General features: G+C 42.2%; 1 protein-coding gene across 1 annotated transcript in view; it reads left to right on the top strand.

The window, feature by feature from the left end:
* The window catches only part of MAX (MYC associated factor X), a 95,473-nt gene extending 70,880 nt beyond the window's left edge, over positions 1-24,593 (top strand). Inside the window, exons 3-4 of the mRNA XM_030214216.1 lie at positions 6,672-6,795; positions 23,790-24,593. Coding sequence (XP_030070076.1) covers positions 6,672-6,795; positions 23,790-23,977 — 312 coding nt within the window. The 3' untranslated portion in view covers positions 23,978-24,593. The remainder of the gene's footprint in view (positions 1-6,671; positions 6,796-23,789) is intronic.
* Positions 24,594-26,282: the final 1,689 nt, after the last annotated feature.

Raw genomic sequence — 26,282 nt, 5'->3', positions numbered from 1 at the left:
AGGCTGAGCGGATTACAATTAAGAGGTCTACACATTAGTTGAGAGCTGCAGGAGTAGTACGATGCCAGTGTCGTGGTTAAAAATAAACCTTAAAATACTTGGAAAAATAAGATTTTAACACGTATGAAAAAGAATATAAAAAGGCCTGGAAGAGTTTCGAACTTTTATCCCTTGAAACTTAAAAGAATTATAGAACATACCCTTAAAACTAACATCCTTATTAGTTGGGTAGCACAAAGTTAAGAGCTGAAGAACGAGTTTGATGTCATATAGCCAAATGAACAATAGTTGGGATAAGATGAAACGAGATTGTACCATTTAGTATCTTTATAAATCAAACAGCCTGTTTTAAAATTAACATGTGCCTTTATAGGTAAACAAAGCAGATCCATTAACAAAGGAGTGACTCAGTTTACAAGAACCATTCATCAGTTTTGCTGTAACACTTTGAATTTATGTTGTAATTTAATGGTAATTCCTGAATACAAAGAATTACAATAATCTAGTTTAGGAAGTATAATAACTTGAACCAAAATTTGAAAATGTTATGGACTAAGAACTGAGCTAAAGGAATGTGGCCTTAGCCTAAAGCAGAGGTGGCCAACATGCGGACCACATACATCCCGCCATTGAATTCTGTACGGCCCCCAAGCGTCAGGGGCTCTAAAATAAGGTCTTCATCAACAGAAATTGTGACCATATGTGCCTGTGTCGAGCATTTTATTGGGGTTTTTACCCAATAATAAAGACTGATCTGTACTACTGATCTGCTTTGTTTGCCTCCAAGGTAAAATGATATTCTGCTGGTATTGTCTCTCCTGTGGGCAGGCCCCAGATTAAGGTGGCCTGACGTCCTTGTTTTTTCTTAGATTTGTTCCTGTTTTGAAGCAGTGTCCCTGGCTCTATGGTGTGCTAGGACCAAGCCTCGGGGAACCTAGCGGATGTCTTCTTGAGTACCACCAGAACTTGTTCAGTCCCTTCTTTGGTGAACAAATTGATTTCCATTTCAAATTCCTTAGCCCCAAAAGGTGCTGATGACGGATGCGTCCCAACCTGGATTGGGGAGCTCACTTGGATGGGCTTCATACCCAAGATGCATGGTCAGCCCAGGAGACAGATCTCCACATCAACCTTCTGGAGCTTCGGGCAATCTGGAATGCTCTAAAGGCTTTCAAAGATCAACTATTCCACCAAATTGTGCTCATTCAAATGGACAATCAGGCTGCAGTGCACTACACCAACAAGCAGGGAGGCACCAGATCATGCCCTCTATGTCAGGATACCATCCAGATATGGCACTGGGCAACCCGGCATGGGATGCTCCTCAGAGCCATGTATCTGGTGGGCAAATCCAACAGCCTGGCTGACTGAGCAGGGTCATGCAAACGCACGAATGGTCACTCAGCATGGGTGTTGCCTGCGATATCTTCCAAGTGTGGGGCATCCCCTCGGTGGATCTCTTTGCCACTCAATCCAGTCACAAAATTCCTCAGTTCTGTTTTAGGCTTCACACCCTGCAAGCATCTGATGCCTTCCTCCATTTGGGGACCGGCCTTCCATATGAGTATCTTTCCATCTCTCTTGTGGGAAAGACTTTGCTGAAACTCAAGCAACTGAGGAACCATGATCCTCACTGCAGCATACTGGCCCAGACAGATCTGGTTCCCTCTTCTTCTGGAGTTATCCTCTGAAGAACAGAACCTTGGAGATTGGAGTGTTTTCTGACCCTCATAACGCAGAACGAGGGATTTCTTCTACATCCCAACCTCCAGTCTCTTTCCCTCACAACCTGGATGTTGAGAGCTTAGAATTTGTTTCCTTGCATCTTTCTGAGGGTGTCTCAAGAGTCTTGCTGGCTTCCAGGGAAGATTCCACTAAGAGGTGTTACTCTTTCAAATGGAGGAGGTTTGCCCTCTGGCCCTATCCCCTTTGTTGCCCTACATAGACCCTGCTTGAATACCTTCTACACCTCTGGTGTCAAGACCATCTCTGTAAGGGTTCACCTTAGCACAATTAGTGCTTATCAGTGTATAGAGGGGTAAGCCTATTTCTGAACAGCTTTGAGAGGTTTGCTTTTGACAAACCCCCCTGTCAAGCATCTGCCTGTGTCATGGGACCTCAATATTGTCCTCACCCAGCTGATGAATTCTCCTTTTGAGCCACTCAATTCCTGTTCTCTGAAGTAAATGACCTGGAAGGTCTTGATTTTGGTCGCTGTTACTTCAACTCACACGGTTAGTGAGCTCCAGGCCCTAGTGGCGGATGCACCTTACACAAAGTTTAATCATAATAAAGTAGTTCTGTGCATGCACCCTAAGTTTCTGCTTTAAGGTGGTGTCGGAGTTGCACCTGAACCAATCAATTGTCCTTCCAACATTTTTTTCCCGACCTCATGCCCATCTGACGAGAGTGCACTGCACACCTTGAACTGCAAGTGAGCATTGGCCTTTTATCTGGAGCAGACTAGGCCCTACAAACGGTCCACTCAGCTTTTTGTTTCCTTCGCTTTAGGCTAGGCTGATTCTTGAGTGACATGTCAAGGCTTATAATGTCAGAGCCATGGGTACGTCGATAGCCCACTTGAGGTCAGCCTTCATTGAAGAAATTTGCAAGGCTGCAATATGGTCTTCAGCCCACATTCACATTGGACTACTTATCTGCCTTGAGCAGGATACCCGACACGATAGTTGGTTTGGGCAGACAGCTCTGCAGAAGTTGTTTGGGATGTAGAATCCAACTCTTCCCCCCCCCCCCCCCCCCCCCCGACCTGTTCTGTTCAGGCTGCATTCTCCCACAGTTGTATATAGTTTTGGGTTAATTACTATTTTGCCCTCATTGTTGCAATGTTCAATTGTCCTATGGTGGTAGTTTTCAGTGAGTCTGGTAGCTAGGGGATTCCCACATGTGAGAATTTGGCCTGCTGTCCTCGAAGAAAGCAAAGATACTTAACCTATAGCAGGTATTCTCTGAGGACAGAAGGCCATTCATTCTCAAATACCCTCCCCTTGGAGTTGTCTCCTTTTTTGATATGCTATAATATTGTACTGGTGGTCTTGTGCGCTCTCCACGGGTAGGAAGCCACTCGCATATGCACAGTGGGGGACACTGCACGTGCTCAAAAAACCTATTTTTAACTGTTTAAGCTCCGCACCAGGTGACATGGATGATGTCACTCACATGTGAGAATGAATGGCCTGCAGTCCTAGGAGAATACCTGCTACAGGTAAGTATCTTCACTTTTTCTCCTGCCAGAGTGTAAGTACACGGTCTTTAATGTTTTTGCTTCTTACAAGGCAAGCTAGTCCCAAGGGTAGTGGAACTGGGGAAGAGGCAATGGAAGGGGGAGGCTCAAGGTGAAGGATGACGGCCTGTGGGTGATGGGACAGCGAAAGGAGAGTATGTTGAAATGGGGGGGGGGGGGGGGGGGGGGGGGGATTACATAGTAACATAGTAGATGACAGCAGAAAAAGACCATCACGGTCCATCCAGTCTGCCCAACAAGATAAACTCATATGTGCTACTTTTTGTGTATACCTTACCTTGATTTGTACCTGTCCTTTTCAGGGCACAGACCGTATAAGTCTGCCCAGCACTATCCCCGCCTCCCAACCACCAGCCCCGCCTCCCACCACCGGTTCTGGCACAGACCGTATAAGTCTGCCCAGCACCCTCCCCGCCTCCCGCACACCGCTCTGCCACCCAATCTCGGCTAAGCTCCTTAGGACCCATTCCTTCTGAAAGGATTCCTTTGCTTATCCCACGCATGTTTGAATTCCGTTACCGTTTTCATTTCCACCACCTCCCGTGGGATGGCATTCCAAGCATCCACTACTCTCTCTGTGAAAAAATACTTCCTGACATTTTTCTTGAGTCTGCCCCCCTCAATCTCATTTCATGTCCTCTCGTTCTACCTCCGCAATCTCCGGAAAAGGTTCATTTGCAGATTATACCTTTCAAATATTTGAACGTCTGTATCATATCACCCCTTTGAACGTCTGTATCATATCACCCCTGTCTCTCCTTTCCTCCAGAGTATACATGTTCAGGTCAGCAAGTCTGTCCTCATACGTCTTGCAACGCAAATCCCATACCATTCTCGTAGCTTTTCTTTGCACCGCTTCAATTCTTTTACATTCTTAGCAAGATACGCCTCCAAAACTGAACACAATACTCTAGGTGGGGCCTCACCAACGATTTATACAGGGGCATCAACACCCCCTTTCTTCTGCTGGTCACACCTCTCTCTATACAGCCTAACAACCTTCTAGCTATGGCCACCGCCTTGTCACACTGGAGGGAGTTGATGGAATACGAGTGGGGTGCAGAGACTTGGCAACTGAATAAGAGACTATTCCTTCTGGCGGTCCAAGGTGATCTTAAGGGAAGAGGGGTTGCAGAAGGGGCTATGCTGATGAGAGGGAGGGATGATTATGCCAAGGGTGGAGGATTGGTGGGAGGGATGATTATGCCAAAGGTGAAAGTTTGGGGGGGGGGGGGGGGTAATGGAAGGAGAAAAATGTAGCTGTGCCAGGGATCTGTGGGAGGAAGGGAAGGTAGTTATGCCAGGAGAACACCTCCAAAATACCTGCTTTTCAGTTTGGTTCTAACCAGCTATTTTAAGTGGCACTAACTGGTTCAGATGGAACTCCAACAGCACCTTAAAACAGGAACTTACGGTGCACTGAAAATTAATGGTTAGCACTGAACAGGTGATTTAACCAGCAAGGAGCTGTTTCTGGCCAGTTAAATCACTTTGAATATCAACCTCTTAGTGTGTACTTTCAGACATAATAAAATAGCATATCATAAGAGTAGATTTTAATTTTCATAGGCGAAATGCTTACCCAACCCCACTCCCTTTTTTTACCCAAACCTTTTTTTTTTTAACACAGCTACCTAATTGCTTTTACCATGTGCTCCAGCCAAATAAAAGGTTTCCCTCTAGATTGACTACATTAGCTATTTTTTTCTTCCATTTGCATTTTGGCTGTCCTATTTTTCCAGATTTTTCAGGAATTGTTACCCATCTTCCTCTTTCTGTAGTTTGAATGCTAGCCCTTTTTTCCATACTGAAAAATTGTATGTGATTATTGTTCTCCAAGGACAAGCAGGCCATGTTGCTCTCACATGTGGGTGACGTCATTCACATCGTCCGGTGCGGAACACTTTTACAACATACTATAACTTTGAGTATGTCACAGTGTTCCCACTGCGCATGCGCGAGTGCCTTCCCGCCTGCTGAGAGAACGCAGGACCATCAGTCTCTCTTCATCCGCAGTGAGGAGAGAACGCGCTGCTTGCGGCTCCTCATAGCATCTAGTGTATGATTACTTTTTGAGCTCATTTTGTGCCTTCCCTGCAGGTTTTTTCCTGCCTCATTTTGTGTGGGTTTACCTTTTCAGAACTTTTTTCCTCCTTACCCTTAAAAGTTTGTCAGTTTTTTCCCACTTTTAAGTTTTCTTTTTCTCTGGCTCACTAGGCCTTCTTAGGCCTGAGCGTCGGTTGGGGTTTCCCCTACCTTTTTTCTAGGTGCTTTGACCCTTTTTTGTTTTTCTGTCATCATTGAGTCGTTTGATTTGGCCACAGCTGTTTTTCTTTCCATGTCATCAAAAGTTCCCAATGGCTTCAAGCACTGTGCTCGGTGCATTCGGACTATCCCTGGAACTAACACCCATTCCTGGTGTCTCCAGTGTTTTACTGTGCAGTGCTTGAGTGAATGTTATGAATAAGGGAGGCGAGTAGAGTTGTCTCCAGTGTTTGTGGCCAGACCACAGCTCTACTCTCCTCCCTTATTTATAACATTCACCCAAGCACTACACAGTAAGAACATATTTGCCATACTGGGTCAAACCAAAAATTCATCAAGCCCAGTATGCTGTTTCAAACAGTGGCCAATCCACAGCATAAATACCAGGAAAGTTCCCAAAAGTATATAGTTCCCATTCTGCTTATCCCCAAGGTTAAGCAGTGGCTTTCCCTTGGTCTACCTTACAGTTTATGGAATAACAGTTTATGGACTTTTCCTCCAGAACTTGTCCAAACCTTTTTAAGCCAGGCTTTCAATAATCTAGTAATCCTTTTTTTTTTTCTCAATATATATCTCAAACCCATTCCTGATAGCAAAGAGTGCTGGTACCATAAGGACTCAATAACTCCCTTAAATAACAGGGACCATCATCATTCAGGACCTTGAATACTAAACACACTTTAAACTGTATTCAAAATCTTACAGGCCACCAGTGCAGCAAAAACAACTCTGGTGTGAATCAGTCCCCATATCCTATAGATGGGCAAGAGTCAAGCAGCAGAATTCTGCACTAACTTCTTGAATTAGCGTCAAAGCGTTTTCATTGTCACTGGAAATGAACTGAGGTAGAGATTCGGGGGGGGGGGGGGGGGGGGCGGGGTGTTCATGCAAGTGCTGACCACTTGATTTTTTTATGTACTGCTCAGTGCTTGATGGTAGTTGTGAACTGTTTGTGGGATGGAAGAAGGCCAAAGCCACTCTGACAACAGTTTACTCCCAGAAACTTTTACTTTTCCCTTTTCCTCCCTATACTATTTGCTTTGCGGAGCAATTTGTACTTAGTGTAGATGCAAACTTTGTGTTACTTGGAATATTTTTTTTTAAACTACTTGTTTGTTGTGTGTGTTTGTTTTCATTCCAATAGGCATCCCGAGCCCAAATCTTAGATAAAGCCACAGAGTACATCCAGTATATGCGAAGGAAAAACCACACACACCAGCAAGATATCGATGATCTGAAGCGGCAGAACACCTTACTAGAGCAGCAAGGTGAATGCCATACTTTCTGCATACGGGATGGGGAAAGCCAGCAAGTCTTCATACCTGTACATTGTCTTGCTCGATAACTTTTCAAATTTGGTATATCAACAGCCTGGTTTTGTTTGATTGTACGTAAGGACTTGTGGTTCTGATTTCTAAAAGAGAGCCTTATTTAAATGCCTATGGTTATATTAACCCGTAGTAACCACTAGTGGAACAACAAGTCGAACCCCACTCAACGTTGTTATAGGAGGAAAAGACCTCAGATGTTGCAAAGTATTCTTAGCTGCCCTGTCGATGAGTCAGGGATAATGATCTTTCAGTGACTATTATAATCATTGGTCAAAAACCTCCTCCTCCACCATGGTTTTTCAAAATGTTTTTTCTATAATCAAATTTTTAACTTTTAAAAACTTAAAAGCAGATGCTTTACGTTGTCTTAAATCATCATCATCATTTAATTCTTGAAACTTTTAGCAGCTCTATCCAAACATGCTGCAGTGACACTTATCTGAACTAGTAGATCCCGACAGACACCCATTTCACCTTAGCTTCATCAGGGGATCTTCATGTAGGTCACCTAAAACACAAAGCAACATGAGAATCCACCTGCAAAATGTAGTGGATTCAACTTGTAGATATTTATATTCTTGCATCATTAGCCATACCTGCAGTACTTACTGCCCATACGCTGCTCTGCTGCAGAATGAGACAACGAATGTGGTGGTGGTGTTTTTTTAAAATGCTACCTCTACCTGCATTGTCAATCACAAACCAGACGTGTCCTGTTTGTGATTGACACTTTGCAGCCAGAGGTATCGTTTAAAAAATGCTGCCACCGTATTAGTTTTCTCATTCAGCAGCAGAGCAGCGTATGGGCAGTAAGCACTGCAGGTATGGCTAATGATGCAAGAATACAAATATCTACAAGTTGAATCCACTACATTTTGGCAGGTGATTTTCACATTGCTTTGTGTTTTAGGTGACCTACATGAAGATCCCCTGATGAAGCTAAGGTGAAACGGGTGCCTGTCAGGATCTACTCGTTCAGATAAGTGTCACTGCAGGACATCTGGGGTCTTTTCCTCCTATCACGAAGTTGAGTGAGGTTTGACTTGTTCACTAGTGCTTACTATTGTGTATTAGTGTGTGAACAATTTCAGCCATTCTTTTTTTTGGATTAAGTATATTAACCCTGTGTATACATAAAATACTTTGAATACATTTTTCCCCAGTTGGGCTCTTTTCACTTGTCTTCACCTGTTAAGGATATTTTTTCAAGCACGTAGTGAATCTCTGTGAGACTCCTATAGGTCCTGGCCTCAGAGAAGCAAATTTTGGGGAAAAGATATCTCATGTCTCGGTGATTGATGCAGTAATTTTGCGTTAGAGCCATCTACTGATGGTTTAGCACACTGCTTCCTAGTCAAATTTGTGTGCGCTGCTGCAGTAAACAAATTGTACAAAAAGAGAGAGACTGGTGCAACACACTATATAAAAGACAAAAGAAAAAAGCACACACAATAAAACACACGCAAGAATTCTGTGCTAAAATTTTAATTGTATCCAAAGTTCATGTCACACTGCTACTACTACTACTACTAATAGCATTTATATAGCGCTACCAGACGCACGCAGCTCTGAACACCTGACATAGAGAGACAGTCCCTGCTCAAGAGCTTACATCTACATAAAACAGACAGACAAGACATTACGGGCAAGGAATTACAGGGTAAAGAGGCACAGGGGAGGAGGAGGGCAAATGAGTAGCGGTTAGGAGCCAAAGGCAGTAGTGAAAAGGTGAGCTTTCAGCATAGATTTAAAAACAGGTAGAGATGGAGCTAGACGTATCGGTTCGGGAAGACTGTTCCAGGCATAAGGTGCCGCAAGATAAAAGGAACGAAGTCTGGAGTTAGCGGTGGTGGAGAAGGGGGACGACGAGAGATTTGTTCAGAGAGTGGAGTTCACGGGAGGAATGTAGGGAGAGAGGAGAGGTATGAGGGATCATAGAGTGGATGCTTCACTGTCAGGCTGCATCAGAGGTAAATATCGGAAGCAACGCTGAAAACTCAAATATAACACACAATTATAATCACTTTTAAATCAAGAAAAGAGCAAATAATTGTTTGTGAATTTTGCCCTTATCCTTGATTATAATTGTATTTGCTATGTGTTTCATTGTTTACAATTTTTACCCAATGAAGCAAAACAGCGAAAATGGCAGTTGTGGCGTGATCTGGTGCTTGCTTTAATTGTATACACTTTTTTTTTCTTGTCCTAAAATTGTGGGCATATATGACGTGAAGAACTTAACCCGAAAGGGCACACAGGATGCACATGCACACAGCTCTGCACGAACAGCAGCTAGAGCTTGTGCACAGGCCGGAACAAGCACATATATATCTGTGCATGTGGAGTGCTATCCTGTGCATGAAATTATTGCAATATCAACATTTATGCATAGATTATCATTCCATCACATGCGCAATATTTGCAACCCAGAATGGCAGTACAGTTGTGTTGTGTGTGTGTGTATATACAGCTCAACCTCTGTTAGAGCAGAACTGTCTGACCACAGAAGAATGAGCACACTTCCCCCTTCAGTTTCTTTTCTTTTCTTGCCATGCTCTTTCGGGAACCCCCTGAAAAAAGTTGCTTGTTTTCTATGCTGGTAGTAAAAAAAGAAGAAACGGGCATGAAATCCGTACTAATGTGGCTGCAGAACAAGCTAACTCTTTTAAGCCTCCCCAGACTTGGAGTTAAAGCCCCAGCATTGTGCTCAGCCTTCTGCCCACTTCTCATTTGCATAGAATAACTAATAACCTCGTTACCATGAATTTTGTGTGCTGGTGTCTAATGCAAGGTTTTTCGCAGTGCTAGCTTCTGCGCAGATCCCTTTTCTGCATCTGTACACCAACAAAATTGTGCGATAAAGCCACACTCGTTCTCTGCTAGCCCTGCCTAAAGCCTTGTACATTTTACTGCATCGGCCCCTCAGTTTTTTTTTTATTGGAAACGTACAGCATAAATTAGCTTCACAATATACAGTATAGGGCAGTAGTCTTCACTAATTTTTTAAGTCAGGGCCACTTTTGATCCAAATGAACTGTATGGGCCTGAAATTACTTACCAGCATGTGAAAATGAAATCATGCCTAGTCCACTTTTAAACTTTTCATTTGGGGTATCTTCGAGTATGTGAGCATTTCTAAATGCATTCTCTTCTTCTATTGAGAAATGCCTTGTCCTTCAAGCATGCAGCATCCCCCTCCCCCCCACCCCCCAATATTTACTTCCTGCTTTCTATCATGAGTTCAAGAATTGAGACAAAGAGTAGTGAAGCAAAAACAGAATGATGGGAGCTGCTCCAGAGGTCGCTATTGGCCCCAGGGTCTTGCATTTTAGAACACTGGTGTAGGGAATGTCATATGTGCACTTAATGCTTGAAGGAAGGAAAGCCTCAAGCAGTGAGCCAAACTATTGAGGCTTGATTTGTTTGATTCAGGGTCAGCTACGGTTGGAAATGTGATCGTCCTGCACAGTAAGACTTGGTGGACTTTGGCATTCCTGATTTTCTGTCTTGTCCAGCATCAGTGTGACAGTCCACATGTGAGAGCAGAGGGAATTTTGAAGGTGGCAGCCCCCCCCCCCCCACCCCGCACAACTCGTTTGCTACCAATATTAAAAAAAAAAAAAACATAAAAAGGAAGAAAATTGTTCCACTGGCCAACATCTCAGCATATTAACTTTTGAGAGCGTACACCTTTAGGAAAGGTTCTTAGTTAATTTTAGAAAGGGATCTTTTTCTAAATAATCACATTCACATTTCATAGGTCACGGCAGAAAGAGATAGAGACATGTGAATTTTACTGAAAATGTCTTATCTAACAAGGATTCCGTTAAGCATTTTTTGCTCTACGAACTTAAAAACATGAAATGATTCTAATAACAGTATTTGAATATTAAATAGGTTGAGTTGTTTCATAGCATAACTCTATATATTCAAATCAAATTCTATATTCAAATCAATCACCTTACTTTCTAATTCTTCCTACTTTCTTACTCATCTATATGTTACTTTGCCTTACCCCTCCACTACCAATTATAATGTTCTATTACGTATTGTGTTGACATTGCTAGTATACCATGCCATACTTTGTATTGTTGTTTGAATATTGTACTGCTCTTAATTGCCTACTGCTCATGTTTGATCTATTCTTACTGTACACCGCCTTGAGTGAATTCCTTCAAAAAGGTGGTGAATAAATCCTAATAAATATAGTGGGGGAAAAATTAGGAGCCAGAACCATTTTGGGTTATTTTTTGTTTTGCTACCTTTTTATTTTCTGGGGGTTTCTTAACCCCCCCCCCCCCCCCCCCCCACACACACACACACCTGCTTTGGTAATTATTTCTCTCCTAGTTATATCAATACTTCTTGATGACTGAGTGCAATGGACTATGTCAGGTCACAGAGAGCTGTTCCTGGCAACAGCTTCTCTGTATTGTATGTGACATGCTCAATCACCAGGCAGTAAAGTACCTGATGGTTTTTCCATCACTGTTCATTTCTCCTCTGGAATCATGTAGCACCGTTGGATATAGAATATTGCTGTCTTAAACATAAGTCTCAAAAAGGGGCCCTTTTACTAAGCTATGCTAAAAGTGGCCAGCACTATGCCCAGCGCGGGTCTTTCCCGCACACTGAGGTCACTTTTAGCACGGCATTAAAATGGTCTCATTTTTCTTTTGTTCTTATTAATGGCCATATGCTAATTTCCCCATTAGCTCATGCCCATTGACACGTGAGCAGTTGCATATCTTCCCACTGTTCCAGAACCTGTGATAGTTGTGTCCACCTAGCAGGTGGAGATAGAGAACTGAAAACTAAGCAAGACATCTCTCTCCTGGCATCCAGTCCAGCTCCTCAGTATTTTCTATCTCCAGCAGGTGGATGGACATGCTTTTCAGCCTCTGGTTCTGGTGATTTACTCCTAGTCCAGTTGGTCAACTGGTCCCCAGTTGAGCTTTGCAGTTGGCTTGAGTCTGCAGAGTCATATTTGGAGGTCTTCAGATCACTGTCTGTCTGTGGTACCCCCCCAAATTTACTTCTTCCCTCCCTTCACCTCTCCCCAGTTTCCTGTGGTGCTCTACTTTTCCAGCAAAGAGAGCATGGGACAGAGTATCAGTCCTGAGTCTTTCTCTACTGTGGTAAGACCATTCCATTCCCAGTATTTATATCCTGCTTATATCCAAATGGAATCAAAGCAGTTAACACTGAAATTAAATATAGACTAGAAGCTATAAAATAAGAAATATTTATCAAACAAAAATGTTTTCAGTGCTTTTCTAAATTCCAAATATGTATCTATATTCCATATAGATATGTTCCATGCAAAGTGGAAACTCAAACGAATAAAACCTTTCTTCCCGAGGGAAACTTTTTGAAACCTAATACAATCAATTGTCCTGAGCCATGCAGACTACTGTAATGGAATGTATGCGGGATGCAAAGCACAACTCACAAAAAAACTCCAGACCACCCAAAATACAGCAGCCAGACTGATATACGGAAAAACACGATTCGAAAGTGCCAAACCCCTACGAGAAAAGCTGCACTGGCTCCCAATCAAAGAACAGACCATCTTCAAAATCTGCACCTTGGTACACAAAATCATCTATGGTGTTAGCACCAGGTTACATGATACTACTACTAGTACTACTTATCATTTCTATAGCGCTACAAGGCATACGCAGCGCTGTACAACATACACAAAAGACAGTCCCTGCTCAAAGAGCTTACAATCTAGATAAGACAGGTAACAGAACAATAAGATAGACCTAATAGATTTACCAACCAGAAACAGAATCAGATCATCAACAATATCGTACCTAAACCTACATTATCCAAACTGTAAAAGACTAAAATACAAAACAACCTACGCATCCAACTTCTCCTACATAAGCGCACAACTATGAAACTTGGTCCAAAGGATAATAACCATAAAAGTTTTTAAATGTCAAACCATCTTAAATCGATTCGATTCCTAATAGGTAGCCCATATATAGATCTTTCAATAATGGAATAGCACGATCAAACTTAGGGCAAAAAATTAATCTGGCAGCACAGTTCTGCAGAAATTGCAGCCTAGCTTGAAGAGTCTATTGAATGCCACAATATAGGGCACTGCAAAGCCCTAAGAGTTAGCTTAACAGAGGCTTCAGGGCCTACTTTGTCCAACACCTCTGAGAGCGCAGCTCTGACATTCCTTCTTCTTTTCATAGTCTGATCCCTGGGAATGTCAGGGAAAGACAGGATGGCTCCTAACACCTGTGCTTCTGAGCAATAAAACACCAGACTGCACAGGAAAACAATGGAAATAAAACCACTGTCTCTATATAGACGTGCTAGTTCACAGGAATTCACACTTCTATGGCGAATCAGGAGACCTGGGATCAATCAAAACAAATTATATCATAGGCCGGTGTGTGGGGAAAGAATTCAGTATTTAAGCTCCCAGAAAGGGACACAAGCATACATACCCACACTCACACACACATGTTCAGACACATCCCTACAATCCCTCCTCCCTGCATCCATTCAACACACTCCTGCTCTGCACAGCACATTCATTTACTCAGGTGTGCTGAAGCAGTGCTGTATTATCTTTCTGCCCTAAGCTATTTCTAGATAAAATATCTTTTGCCAGCCCACCTTTGTGTTTTGTATTATTGTGCTACAAAACCCTCCTGTCCCTAAGAAGCGAATCTGGGACCAAGTAAACGAATTCAGACCAGGCATAGGCTGACATCTGACCTCTGGGGAACATCTTACTTCTAACAGTACCCTAAACTGGTCAGGCAAAAAAATGCCCTAAGCTGTCACATTTGAAAAAGATTCTTCTGCTCAAACTTTAACTTGGCATTACATCATCAACTGTGAATCTAAAATGAAACCAAGAACTGTAAAGAAGTTTTAAATCTCAAAAAATTCTCTGACCTGAGTGTAATAGTATCAGGTATGGTTTGCTAAAGAATTGTTAAAATATAATTTAGTTGTAGCAGTATTAAGTTTTAGCAAATTTTGTGACGCCCATAAATGTGTTTTTTCTTTACAGTCTATAATTAAATTCTCTCTACAGTGTCCTTTGCCATAACGATACCAAAATAAAAATATCAGCATATGAGGAAACATAATACAAAGATCAATTAGACAATCCCCCAAAGAACTCATGAAGATGTTAAGCAAAATAGGGGCTAAAGCTGAGCCCTGAGGAGCTCCATAAGCTGGGCTCCAGCTTTTAGAAAATTCTCCATTCTTCTTAAGTACCCGCCTATTTTTTTTTTTTTTTTTTTTTTTTAAAGAACTGTGTAAACCAATTCAAAACTACTACATAAAACCCAAACTTATTCAATTTATTACCAATAGAGTATGGTCAACTGTATCAAAAGCTCCTGGTACATCAAATTGTAATAACACCGATGAGATGTTTTCGTACTTGTGGAGACTAATTACACTATCCTATCCTGTCTACCCTCTTTTATCCTAGTCATATATTATCTAGCTCAACTTATCATACACTAAGCCCAACTTTACATTGTTTTCTACTGTTTTATTAAAATTCTATTAACTTTGTATTTCAAATTACTATGTAAGCCACATTGAGCCTGCATTATGTGGGAAAGCGCGGGGTACAAATGTAATAATAATAATAAGCTTGGGGGGAGCAGCCGGCAGTAGTAAGTCCGACTAAAGTTAGATTCAGAACCAATTGGAGGGATGCAAGTTCTACTTGGGGAGGATCCTGCAGTTAAGCATGTATAAATGCTAGCGTGTAACTTCAAGGGGGTGGTGAGTGCATCCATGCAAACTGCACAAGTGACAGTGCGTGGTAAGTACTGTGCTAAATGCAATGTGCAGTCCAGACCCATTTTTTACCTATAACCCACCCAGTTTCCACCCCCTAGCTCAATACGCAGTTAACGTGCAAAATTAGCACATGCTGTCATGCAACCTCAGTTACATTAAGAACATAAGCGTTGTCATACTGAGACAGACCGAAGGTCCATCAAGCCCAGTGGCCAATCTAGGTCACGAGTACCCGACAAGATCCCAAAAGAGTACAATATATTTTATGCTGCTTATCCTAGAAATAACTTCAACACAAAATAGTAGACAGATCCTCCTTGAATGTACAACTAATGTGCTTTACGGGGAAAGTCTCATACTGTCACAGGGATATTTTGTATCCTGGAGTTGGCGGTGGTGGAGAAGGGTACTGAAAGGAGGATTTGTCTTGAGAGCGGAGGTTACGGGTAGGAACGTAGGGGGAGAGGAAGGTAGAGAGGTAGGGAGGGGTTGCAGATCGAGTGTATTTGTAGGTTAGTAGGAGAAGCTTGAACTGTATGCGGTACCTATCGGAAGCCAGTGAAGTGACTTGAGGAGAGGGGTGATATGAGTATATCGGTCCAGGCGGAAGATAGACGTGCAGCAGAGTTCTGAATGGACTGAAGGGGGGGATAGATGGCTAAGTGGGAGGCCAGTGAGGAGAAGGTTGCAGTAGTCAAGGTGAGAGGTAATGAGAGAGTGGATGAGAGTTTGGGTGGTGTGCTCAGAAAGGAAAGGGCGAATTTTGCTAATGTTATAGAGGAAGAAGCGACAGGTCTTGACTATCTGCTGGATATACTCAGAGAAGGAGAGGGAGGAGTCGAAGATGAGTCCAAGGTTGCAGGCAGATGAGACGGGGAGAATAAGGGTGTTATAAATATGTAAGAAAGCAGTGGTCCCAGCGCAGACCCCTGCGGAACCCAACTACCTATCCTCCTCCATTGAGAATACCGACCATTTAAGCCTACTTTCTGTTTTCTATCTTTTAACCAGTTTTTAATCCACAGTAGAACACTACCTTCTATCCCATGACTTTCCAATTTCCTGTGGAGTCTTTCATGTGGTACTTTGTCAAATGCCATTTGAAAATCCAGATACACAATATCGACTTTCTCACCTTGTCCACATGTTTGTTCACCCCTTCAAAGAAATGTAATAGATTGGTGAGGCAAGATTTCCCTTCATTAAATCCATGTTGGCTTTGTCTCATTAATCCATGCTTATGTATATGCTGTGTAGTTTTGTTCTTTGTAATAGTCTCTACCATTTTGCCCGGCACCGACATCAGACTTGCTGTTCTATAATGTCCCAGATCTCCTCTGGAACCTTTTTTAAAAATCGGTGTTACATTGGCCACCCTCCAGTCTTCTGGTACCATGCTTGATTGAAAGATAAATTACATATTACTAACAGTAGTTCTCAAGTTCACTTTTCAATTCTATCAGTACTCTGGGATGTATGCCATCCGGTCCAGGTGATTTGCAACTCTTCAATTTGTCAAATTGTCCCATTACATCTTCCAGGTTTACAGAGATTTGATTCAGTTTCTCTGACTTGCCAGCATTGAATACCATTTCTGGCACCGGTATCTCTCCCAAATCTTCCTTGGTGAAGACCAAAGAATTAATTTAATCTCTCCGCTATGGCCTTGCTCCTTTATCCCTTGGTCATCTAGTGGTCCAATTGATTCTTTTGCTGACTTCTTGCTTTTAATATACCTAAAAAAGTTTTTACTATGTGTGTTTGAGTCCAACACAATCTTGTTTTCAAAGTCTCTTTGCCGTCCTTATAGTTCTTTGCATTTGATTTGCCATTTCTTATGTGTTTCCTATATTTTTCAGTCGAATCCTTCTACCATATTCTGAAGGATTTTCTTTTATATCTAATAGCTTCTTTCACCTCACTTTTTAACTATGCTGGCTGTTGTTTGGTCTTCCTTCCACCTTTTTTAAAACACGGAATATATTTGACATGGGCTTCCAGGATGGTATTTTTGAACAGCATCCACGCATGATGTATATTTTTGACCTTTGCAGCTGCTCCTCTAAGTTTTGTTGTTGTTTTTTTTCTTTTTTTTTTTTTTCACTGTTCTCATTTTATCATAGTCCTCCTTTTGAAGTTAAGTGCTAATGTAATGGATTTCCTGTGTGTATTTACTCCAGAGCTTATATCAAATCTGATCATGTTATTATCACTGTTATCAAGAGGCCTCAGCACCATTACCTCCTGTACCAGATCATGCATTCCACTAAGGACTAGGTGTAGAATTGTTTCTCCTCTTGTTGGCTCCTGAACCAGCTGCTCCATAAAGCAATCCTTGATTTTATCAAGAATTTTACCTCTAGCATGCCCTGATTTTACATTTACCCAGTCAATATTGGGGTAATTGAAATCACCCATTATTATTGTGTTCCCCAGTTTGTTAGCCTCCCTAATTTCTGATAACATTTCTACATATGTCTGTTATTCCTGGCCACTCCTATCACTATCCTTCCCTTTTACACATGGATTCCAAGATGTGTTTCGTGTCCTGCAGAATACTTAGTCTGTTCTACTCAAGGCCCTCCTTAACATACAATGCTACCTCTCCATCAATTCAATCCTCCCTATCACTGCGATATAATTTGTACCCTGGTATGACAGTTTCCCACTAGTTATCCTCTTTCCACCAAGTCTCAGAGATGCCTATTATATCTTCTTCTTTTTTTTTTTCTTCATTTAGTGCAATATATTCTTAGGCTTCTGGCATTTGCATATAGACATTTCAAACTGTTTGTTGTTCCTGTTTACATCTTTTTCAGCGGTTGACAGTGATAATGTTTAATATTGAAAATCTGTCTGCTTTTTATTTAAGGACACCTGGTCTACTATGGTCTCTACTGCCACCTCACTGTTGGGATTCCCTGTCTTAGTGATGTCTTTGAAAGATACCTTAATCCAAACCATGTGCTTTTGAGCAACTGCCTTCTTCCAGCTTCTAGTTTGATCTACCTTTTAAATGTCGATGCCAGCAGCCTGGTCCCACCCTGGTTATGTTGTTGCCCATCCTTTCGGAATAGGCCCCCCCTTCCCCAGGTGGTTGCCAGTTCCTAACAGATCTAAAATCCTCCTCCCTGCACCATTGCTTCATCAGCACATTGAGACTCCAGAGCTCTGCCTGTCTCTTGGGCCCTGTGCACAGGGTAGCATTTCTGAAAATGCTACCCTGGAGGATCTGGATTTCAGCTTTCTACCTGGGAGCCTCAATTTGGCTTCCAGAACCTCCCTCCCACATTTTCCTATGTCATTGGTACCCACATGTACCAAGACAGTCGGCTCCTCCCCCGCATTATCTAAAATCCTATCTAGGTGACAGGTCCACCAGTTTCGCACCAAGCAGGCAAGTGACCAAGCGATCCACACATCCACCAGCCACCCGCTATCTACATGCCTAATAATTGAATCACCAACAACAGCTGTCCTAACCCTACCCTCCTGGGCAGAAGCTCCTGGAGACATATCCTCAGTGCAAGAGGATATTGCATCCCCTGGTAGGCTGGTCCTGGTGACAGGATTACTTCCAACTTCACCAGGATGATGCTCTCCTTTTAGGAGACCTCCCTCCTCCAAGGCAGCACAGGGGCTGCCAGACTGGAGGTGGGACTTCTCTACAGTGTTTGTAGGCCTCCTCTATGTACCTCTCTGTCTCCCTCAGCTCCTCCAAGTGTGACACTTTTGCCTGAAGAGAACGGACTCATTCTGTGAGAGCTAGGAGCTATTTGCATCAAGCGCACACAGATAACCTCTCACCAACTGGGAGGTAATCATACATGTGACACTCGGTGCAAAAGACTGGATAGCACCCCTCCCGCTGCTGGACTACTGTCTGCATCTTAGTATTATAGAGTTGTTTAAGGGATATTAGATGAATATAAAGAGCCTTAAAATTATATGCTATAATGTGTAATTTATTTGTTTGCTTCCCGGAAACTAATTAAATGTAATTAAAACTCAAATAATCCGCAAGGTTCAGCTTTAGGAGTTACGGACCGAGAAAGGGATCTGGGAGTCATCGTGGATAGAACTTTGAAATCTTCCGCTCAATGTGCTGCGGCGGCTAAGAAGGCGAACAGAATGTTGAGTATTATTAGAAAAGGGATGGAAAACAAGCATGAGGATGTTATAATGCCGTTCTATCGCTCCATGGTGCGACCGCACCTGGAGTATTGTGTTCAGTTCTGGTCGCCTCATCTCAAAAAAGATATAAAGGAATTGGAGAAGGTGCAGGGAAGGGCGACGAAAATGATAAAAGGGATGGGACGACTACCTTATGAGGAGAGGTTAAGACGGCTAGGACTCTTTAGCTGGAGAAAAGGCGGCTGAGGGGTGATATGATAGAGGTCTACAAAATAATGAGTGGGGTAGAGCGGACAGATGTGAAGCGTTTGTTTACGCTTTCTAACAATAATAGAACTAGGGGACACAAGATGAAATTAGAATGTGGTAGGTTTAAAACAAATTGGAGAAAGTTTTTCTTTACTCAGCGTGTGGTTAGACTCTGGAACTCATTGCCGGAGAAGGTAGTGACAGCAGCTGGCCTTGCTGAGTTTAAAGGGGGTCTGGACAGATTCCTGAAGGAAAAGTCCATTGATCGTTATTAAATTTTGGGTTTTTGCCGGGTTCTTGGGGCCTGGATTGGCCGCTGTCGGAGACAGAGTGCTGGGCTTGATGGACCTTTGGTCTTTTCCCAGCGTGGCAGTGCTTATGTACTTATGTACTTGTTGTCCTAATTAGAATTAGTATAAATGAAGAGTTGTGCTAGGGGTGGGTGGGAGCTGGGGAGGGGGGGGGGGGTGAGAATGAAGACTGAACTAGACCATGCTGTGACTTCTACAGGCTATCTGTTAATGCTGTGTCAGAAAGTTCAAGTTTTAAAGCTATGGGGAAAAGGGATAGAGAGAGACTAGTTTTTTTTTTTTTTAATTTCTGTCTTTATCAGTAGCCTACAAGTCCTACTTAAACCCCAATCTTTACATTACCAAAACACAGAGCAAATAATCTTCACTCATCTAGAGAAATGTCCTCTTCTCTCAGAACTTCTCAGTGTGTGATAGCACACAGCAGGGGAGTCTCAGCCACTGGTCTCCGGTGTTGCAGAAGTACGACCTTCATCTTCCTTGGACACTGGTTGCCAGATGGAGTATGCAATGGTGGGTGTCATCTAGGAATTTGACCGCTGGAGCTTCCTTTCTGATACCACAATTGGAAGCTTAGATAACGTACGCCAGCAAGTCAGTTGAATAGCTTATTACAGCTTCCATCTGGCACAGGACACATGGACAGAACAGAAGTCTCAGTGGTCGATAAATCACTTTGCTCCCTTTCTGGCAGGGGCCCCGGCCTGAGTTCTCTCTGACAATGCAATGGTGGTGGTTTGTATCAACAAGCAAGGTGGAATCTGCAACTATCCAGTGGCAGTAAAGGCAGCCTCCCTCATGAGTTGGGCGGAGAAAAATCTGTGCTTGTTGGCAGCTCATATCGCTGGGTCCCTGAATGTAGAGGCAGACTTTCTCAGCAGGCACTCCTTTGACCTGGGAGAATTGGAACTATCCAGTCAAGGTTTTTAGCTGATGATGGACCGATGGGGTTCTCTGCTTCTGGACTTGATGGGCAACGAAACAGAATGCCAAAGTGCCCAAGTTCTTCAGGCGCTGGAAAGAGCCAGGCTTGATGGGGATTGATGCCTTACTGCAGCCCTAGCCAGAGACACTTCTACTGTATATCTTCTCTCTTTGGCACATGGTAGGCCGCGTGTTGAAAAGGATCGCTCCTCAATTAAAAAGTTACAAACCCTACAAAATACAGCCATCCACCTGCTCTGTTACACCAGTCGTTTTGAGCATACTACCCCTCTTCTGAAATATCACCATTGACTCCCCGTCTAGTGCTAAATCAGTTATAAAATAGCATTACTGACTTTTAAAGCCCTTAGAATCGATGTCCCAGACTACCTTGCTTGTCTCACTATTTCTTACTCTTCCTCCAGTCCTTCGTTCAATTAATGATCATCGACTAGTTCTCCCAAGCCCTAAATACAGTGAACTAGAATCCACATGACACCATGCTTCGTGCTTTCTTCTCTCTATCTCCCCACACCTGGAACAGTTTACCTCTTTCCCTTCGTAGTTAGATCTCCCTAAAGAGTTTTAAATCAAACCTGAAAACCTGGTTTTAAACAAGCTTATGGTGAGTCAGCCTGATGGAACTCTCCATTTTGAGGTGATTTATTTTGTATTATTTTGTTCTCTCTACTGTGTGTTCTATTTCTCTTATGATCTGGTGTGATTATTGGAGTTCCTTTCTTTTCTAAACAAATTTTAGATTATACACCGCTCTGCTCTGCCACAGCAGCTAGAACTGTCTTGAAAAAGTTTAATAATAATCGCATTGCACCATGATTGAACAGTGCTTATAGCTGTGAAGGCCGTGGTGTGCGGACCTGATTCAACTGCTGGACGGGGATCTTCTCCATCTTCCACAGGAACACAGCCTACTGAAGCAAGATCCGGTGATCATGGAGGCCATTGAAACGACTTGGTTGAGACAAAAAGGTTCTGCTGATTTGGTCATTGTTACCTTGCATCAGGCTCAGAAATGTTCAACATCCATGGTGTATGTAAAGTGTGGAGAACATTCAAGAGTTGGTGTTCCGAGCGTGAACTTTCTCTCCTCTGTGCACAGATCGTGCACATCCTAGCGTTTCTCCAGGCAGGCCTTCAGGAAGGATTGGCATTGGGTTATCTAAAAGATCAGGTTGTGGCTTTGACCTGTTTCAGAGTCTGACTACAGAAGACATCTCTTGTAGTTCTCCCATATATTTAATTCTTGCGGGGGGAGCAGGCCACTTGCAGCATCTCTTTCGTATGCATTGGCCAGAGTGGAACCTTTTAATTTAGTCTTTTGGGCTCTTCAGAAGTCTCTCTTTGAGCCACTCTGGAAGGCCTCATTGAAAGATCTTATGCTCAAGAGAGCATTCTTGGTGGCTTTTGCGTCAGCACTTAGGGTTTTGGAGCTTCAGGTTTTGTTGTCGTAATCCCTTTCTCTGCTTTTTGGAGGCAGGGGTCTCTCTGCGCAAGGCTCTTTCTTTTCTTCCGAAAGTGGTATCGGCATTTCATCTCAACCAATCTGTGGAGCTTCTGTCCTTTTGCAAAGAGGACGAGGAGGCTCAGTAGTCTTCCTTGAAGCTTCTCATGAGTTTTGCAAATCGGACAGACTGTGCTATTTGGTAAACAGAGGCTTGACCTCATAGCTTCCAAGCCCACAATTGCTAGATGGCTGAAAGAAACTTATTGCATCACATTATTTGCTTGTGGGGAAGCAGGATCCTCAGGCTATGCAGGCTTATTCTACGAGGCGTTCAGCGACATCCTTGGCGGAGACTACCTTACTGTCTCTAGCAGATATATACAAGGTGACAATGTGGTCAATGCTGCATACCTTTGCCAAGCACTACAGGGTAGATGATGTGGCACATGGAAGCCAGTCTTGGGGTTTCGGTCCTCAGGGTGGCGGCACCAGGATCTCACCCGCTCTAGGGATTGTTTTTATGCATCCCGCAGGTTTACATAATAGAAGGAGAAATTAGGTCTTGCCTGATAAATTTTCTTTCCATTAATCCTTCCCACTGTTCGAGATGTCCTCCCGATGTTTCTGATATGTTTAGTCAGTACAAAGTCATGGGCCAAATAACTGTTACCTTGCATGGTGCTTCCTGCATATCTCTTGTTCTCTACATGTCAAGAGATGAGAGGTCCACATCTGTTTGCTCATCAGGTTAGTGTTAGATTAGCGAGTTGTTTAAGGTTGTTGTGCTTATTCTGAGTATTATCCTTACATAAATACTGAGGAGCTGGAAATGGATGCCAAGAGAGATGCCTCAGCTCAGTTTTCAGTTGTCTATCTCCACCTGTTGGTTGATGAACACAGCTATCCAACAGGTTCTGGCCTAGTGGGAAGGACTAATGGAAGGAAAATTATCTGGTAAGACCTACTTCTCCTTTTTAGGCAGTAAGAGCTGACGCACTAATTGGTTACTGTGCGGCAATAAAGCTGTTCTGATTAGTGCAGAACATGCCTACTCTCTGCTCCCAGACACACCTCTAACACTAAAAAATAAATTCTATTTTGTAGCATGTGGGACGCATGCACTGAGGCCCAACTACCATAGGATGCCTGAGTGCTTTTTACTCAGCGGTGAGCAAGTATTAGTGCTTATTGCAGCTTAGTAAAAGGGCCCCAAAGACAGGTATCACAAGCCAACATTTAGGCCTTAGCTTTTTGGTTTTTGTTGTAAATGGGACTGTTCTGGTTGCAAAAGATTCTTTGGGTGTACTTTGCTTATGATAGTAAGCTATATCAGCTGAGCCAGATGTATGTGTACATGGACAATTCATAGACTCAGGGCGAACAGGAAAAGAATTTCACCACTGTAAGGAATAGTGTAGCAAAGTAATCGTAGGAAATAATAATTAAAAAAAAAAAAAAAAAAACTCAAGGACTTAGCCATTATACTGGCAGTTTGAAAATCAACATAAATTATGAAATGTGTCATTAGACATAAATAGTAGACTACATTAAAGTATATTTTAAATATAAAACATCTGAAAAATATATAGTGCAAATCAACTTAGCATGGCCTTGTTTTTTCTGGATTCCTGTTTCATGGGATTACTTACCTGAAAAACACATTTAAAAAATAAGGAATAATAAAATCAATCCAGTATGTAATATTTCTTATTTCATGTTTGATTGTATGCTTTCAGAAGTAGCATTATAATTGTCTTTAGTTTTTGGTGTTTAGAATTACAAATGAGCTTGATGCAGGCAGTTTTGAATTCCTAGCACTGACTCAACCCCTCAAACAATGACTAGGCACCACAGGGTTATGCGACTGGTAAACATGGATTATGAGGGCCAGAAACAGAAGTAAGGAATGTTTGAGCAATGTTTCTGTCAAAACTAGAAATTGCAACTGTCCGTGGTTCTGCTATTAGAATGAGCATAACTTTAAGTGAAGCAGTGTTAACATTGAGTTCTGCAACATGTCTAATACATCCCTTTTCTTGCTTGAGTTACAGTACGTGCACTGGAGAAAGCAAAATCAAGTGCCCAATTGCAGGCCAACTTTTCATCCTCGGACAGCAGCCTATATACCAACGCCAAGGGCAGCACTATCTCTGCTTTCGATGGTGGCTCAGATTCCAGCTCTGGGTCCGACGCTGATGAACCCCAAAGCAGAAAGAAAATACGGATGGAAGCAAGCTAAATATTATGTGGCAATAAACTGGCTGTTTGGCCCAACCTCTTGTCACCTTTTAAGTTCAATAGCTCTCTCTTCTCCCCCCCACCCCCCCAAAAAAACAAAAGCTGTTTTAAAGACTTAATATTTTTTCTCCTTTCAGTAGAGCCTCCTGGACTTCTTCTTTGATCCCCTCCCTCCCTCCTCTTCCTCGAACCAACTCGTGTTTTTAAAGCAAAACAGTCTCTGTTTTGGCAGCTTTCATATTGAAGACTAACCTTGTTGCATTTGAGCTTGTGCAGCAGGTAAACACGTTGCCATCTAGGCTCATAGACCATATCGAGAACAAATATTCTGGTGCTGCATCAGTTTTTACTAAATATAACTTCAGCGCTAAAGTCATTTGATAGACTTTGTGAATCTGTGAACAGATTTTTAGGCAAAGTTTTAATTAAATTAAGCTTTCCCTGTTGTGGGTTTTTTTTTTTTAAGCTATACACATAGGGTGGTGGGTAGGGCTGGTTTAGAGATGATGGATACAATTGATTCAAGCCAATTTATATCCTTTCCTTCCCATTTACATATGACACTACATATTTCAAGATGAGGAAGATCCAATTGTTTAAATGAACAAAAAAAAAAATGAAATAGCTAAGGAAGTAAATGAAGTTTGTTTCATTGCCAATCACAGACCAGGTGGAGCTGTGTTATTTTTTTTTAGGGATACTTTATTTCCTTCATTTCTGGAGAATTGGGGCACCCACTGGGTGAAGTGCATTTTGTATCTTGTGTGATGATGTGTTGATAATATTTATGTCCTAATGCTGATGTTGAAACATAACCAAATTCTCACTCAGCTGATGAAGTTCGCATGCAGAATTCTACAGATTCATAAAGTAACGATCAAATTATTTTTTTATTTTGTTTGTGTACAAATGTAGCAGGCTGATTATTTTATGTGCATATACCACAAACATTGTACCTGATACTGGTAGCTCTGATCCCCCCCTCATATACAATGTATTTGATATTTCTAATTTTTGGCTAAACAAAATTGAAATAAAGTCACATGGCCCTGAAATTGTCCACCATTTTTTTTGAAGGGGAGGGTGGGGAGGATTGTATGTACTTCTGGTTTTTTTTTTGTTCTCCTTTCCAGTTACTGACATTTGCGAAAAAAGTGTACACAATATAGATTCGTCTCTGTTAATGTTTGATTCCATTCCATGGAAGTAAAAGGTATGTTGTACATACTGCCCAAGAATTGTCTTGCAAGTTAAGGCTTACCTTTACTATAAGACTATAAATAAAAACTTATTTTATCCTTGTAAAATGGTGTCATTTTTCTTGGTTGATTTTGCTGTTAGCATCTTTTACAATGAGACTCTCTTCAAAATGGCCCTTCCAAATGTTGTATTGCAGTAGTCAGACACTGCCTTATGACAAGTTACTCCCCAGGGCTTTGTACGTGTAGTTCATTTAAGCAGCAGATGAGTGTATAGGCCATATCCCTATTCTCATATTTTCTTAAGAGGACAGTGTAAGTGGTCTGCAATTTGGAGTGCTTTAATGTTTTTCTGTAGTGGGTTTTTTTTTTTTTTTTTTTTGTATATTTTGATCTTACTGATTCTGAATAGGTGTTAATGCCACCTTATCACACCAGGAAAGATTTGTATTGTCAAGGTGGCATCCACTGGAAGAAAAAAAATAGATATAATTTAGCTTCTGCTAAGACAATGTGTGTTTCAGTGTATGTTTTTGGGCATAAGCAGGAGTCATTCAAAGAAGAATGAAATAAAATTGGTAAACATGATCAACTATCATGCTTCAGCAATGTAAAACATGCAGCAATCATAAGTCCAGATTTACTTCGGCTACCATGTCAATGCGCATTGTTAGTAAATAAATCCCACTGCTTAAAATGTGCAATAAATAACTTGCATTTCATTATGTAGCTTCCCACTATTCCAGAACCTGTGGGATAGTCATGTCCATCAACCAGCAGGTGGAGATAGAGAACTGAAAACGGAGTGGGTTCTCTACAGTGTGTTATTCTAGCAAAAAAGGTGCCGGTACTCAAATGCAGGCCATCCTCAGGGGTGGGGTGATCACTGAGGGACCCACCCCATATGAGCCAGGCCCTTGCAACCAGTCACAGAATCATAGACAAGGCAGACTTGGTATGTAGAGCCTGAGCTCTTCATTAAAACTTGGGGTCCATGGGCAATTTTAGCAGACAATGGAAAGGTGCCGGTCACTCAGAACCCCTTCAAAAAAGTCCTGGTTCTCTATCTCCTGGCATCCAGTCCAGCTCCTCAGTAATTCTATCTCC

Source organism: Microcaecilia unicolor, chromosome 9 (assembly GCF_901765095.1).
Source record: "Microcaecilia unicolor chromosome 9, aMicUni1.1, whole genome shotgun sequence".
NCBI lineage: Eukaryota > Metazoa > Chordata > Amphibia > Gymnophiona > Siphonopidae > Microcaecilia > Microcaecilia unicolor.
This window is presented reverse-complemented; position numbering and strand designations above follow the sequence as displayed.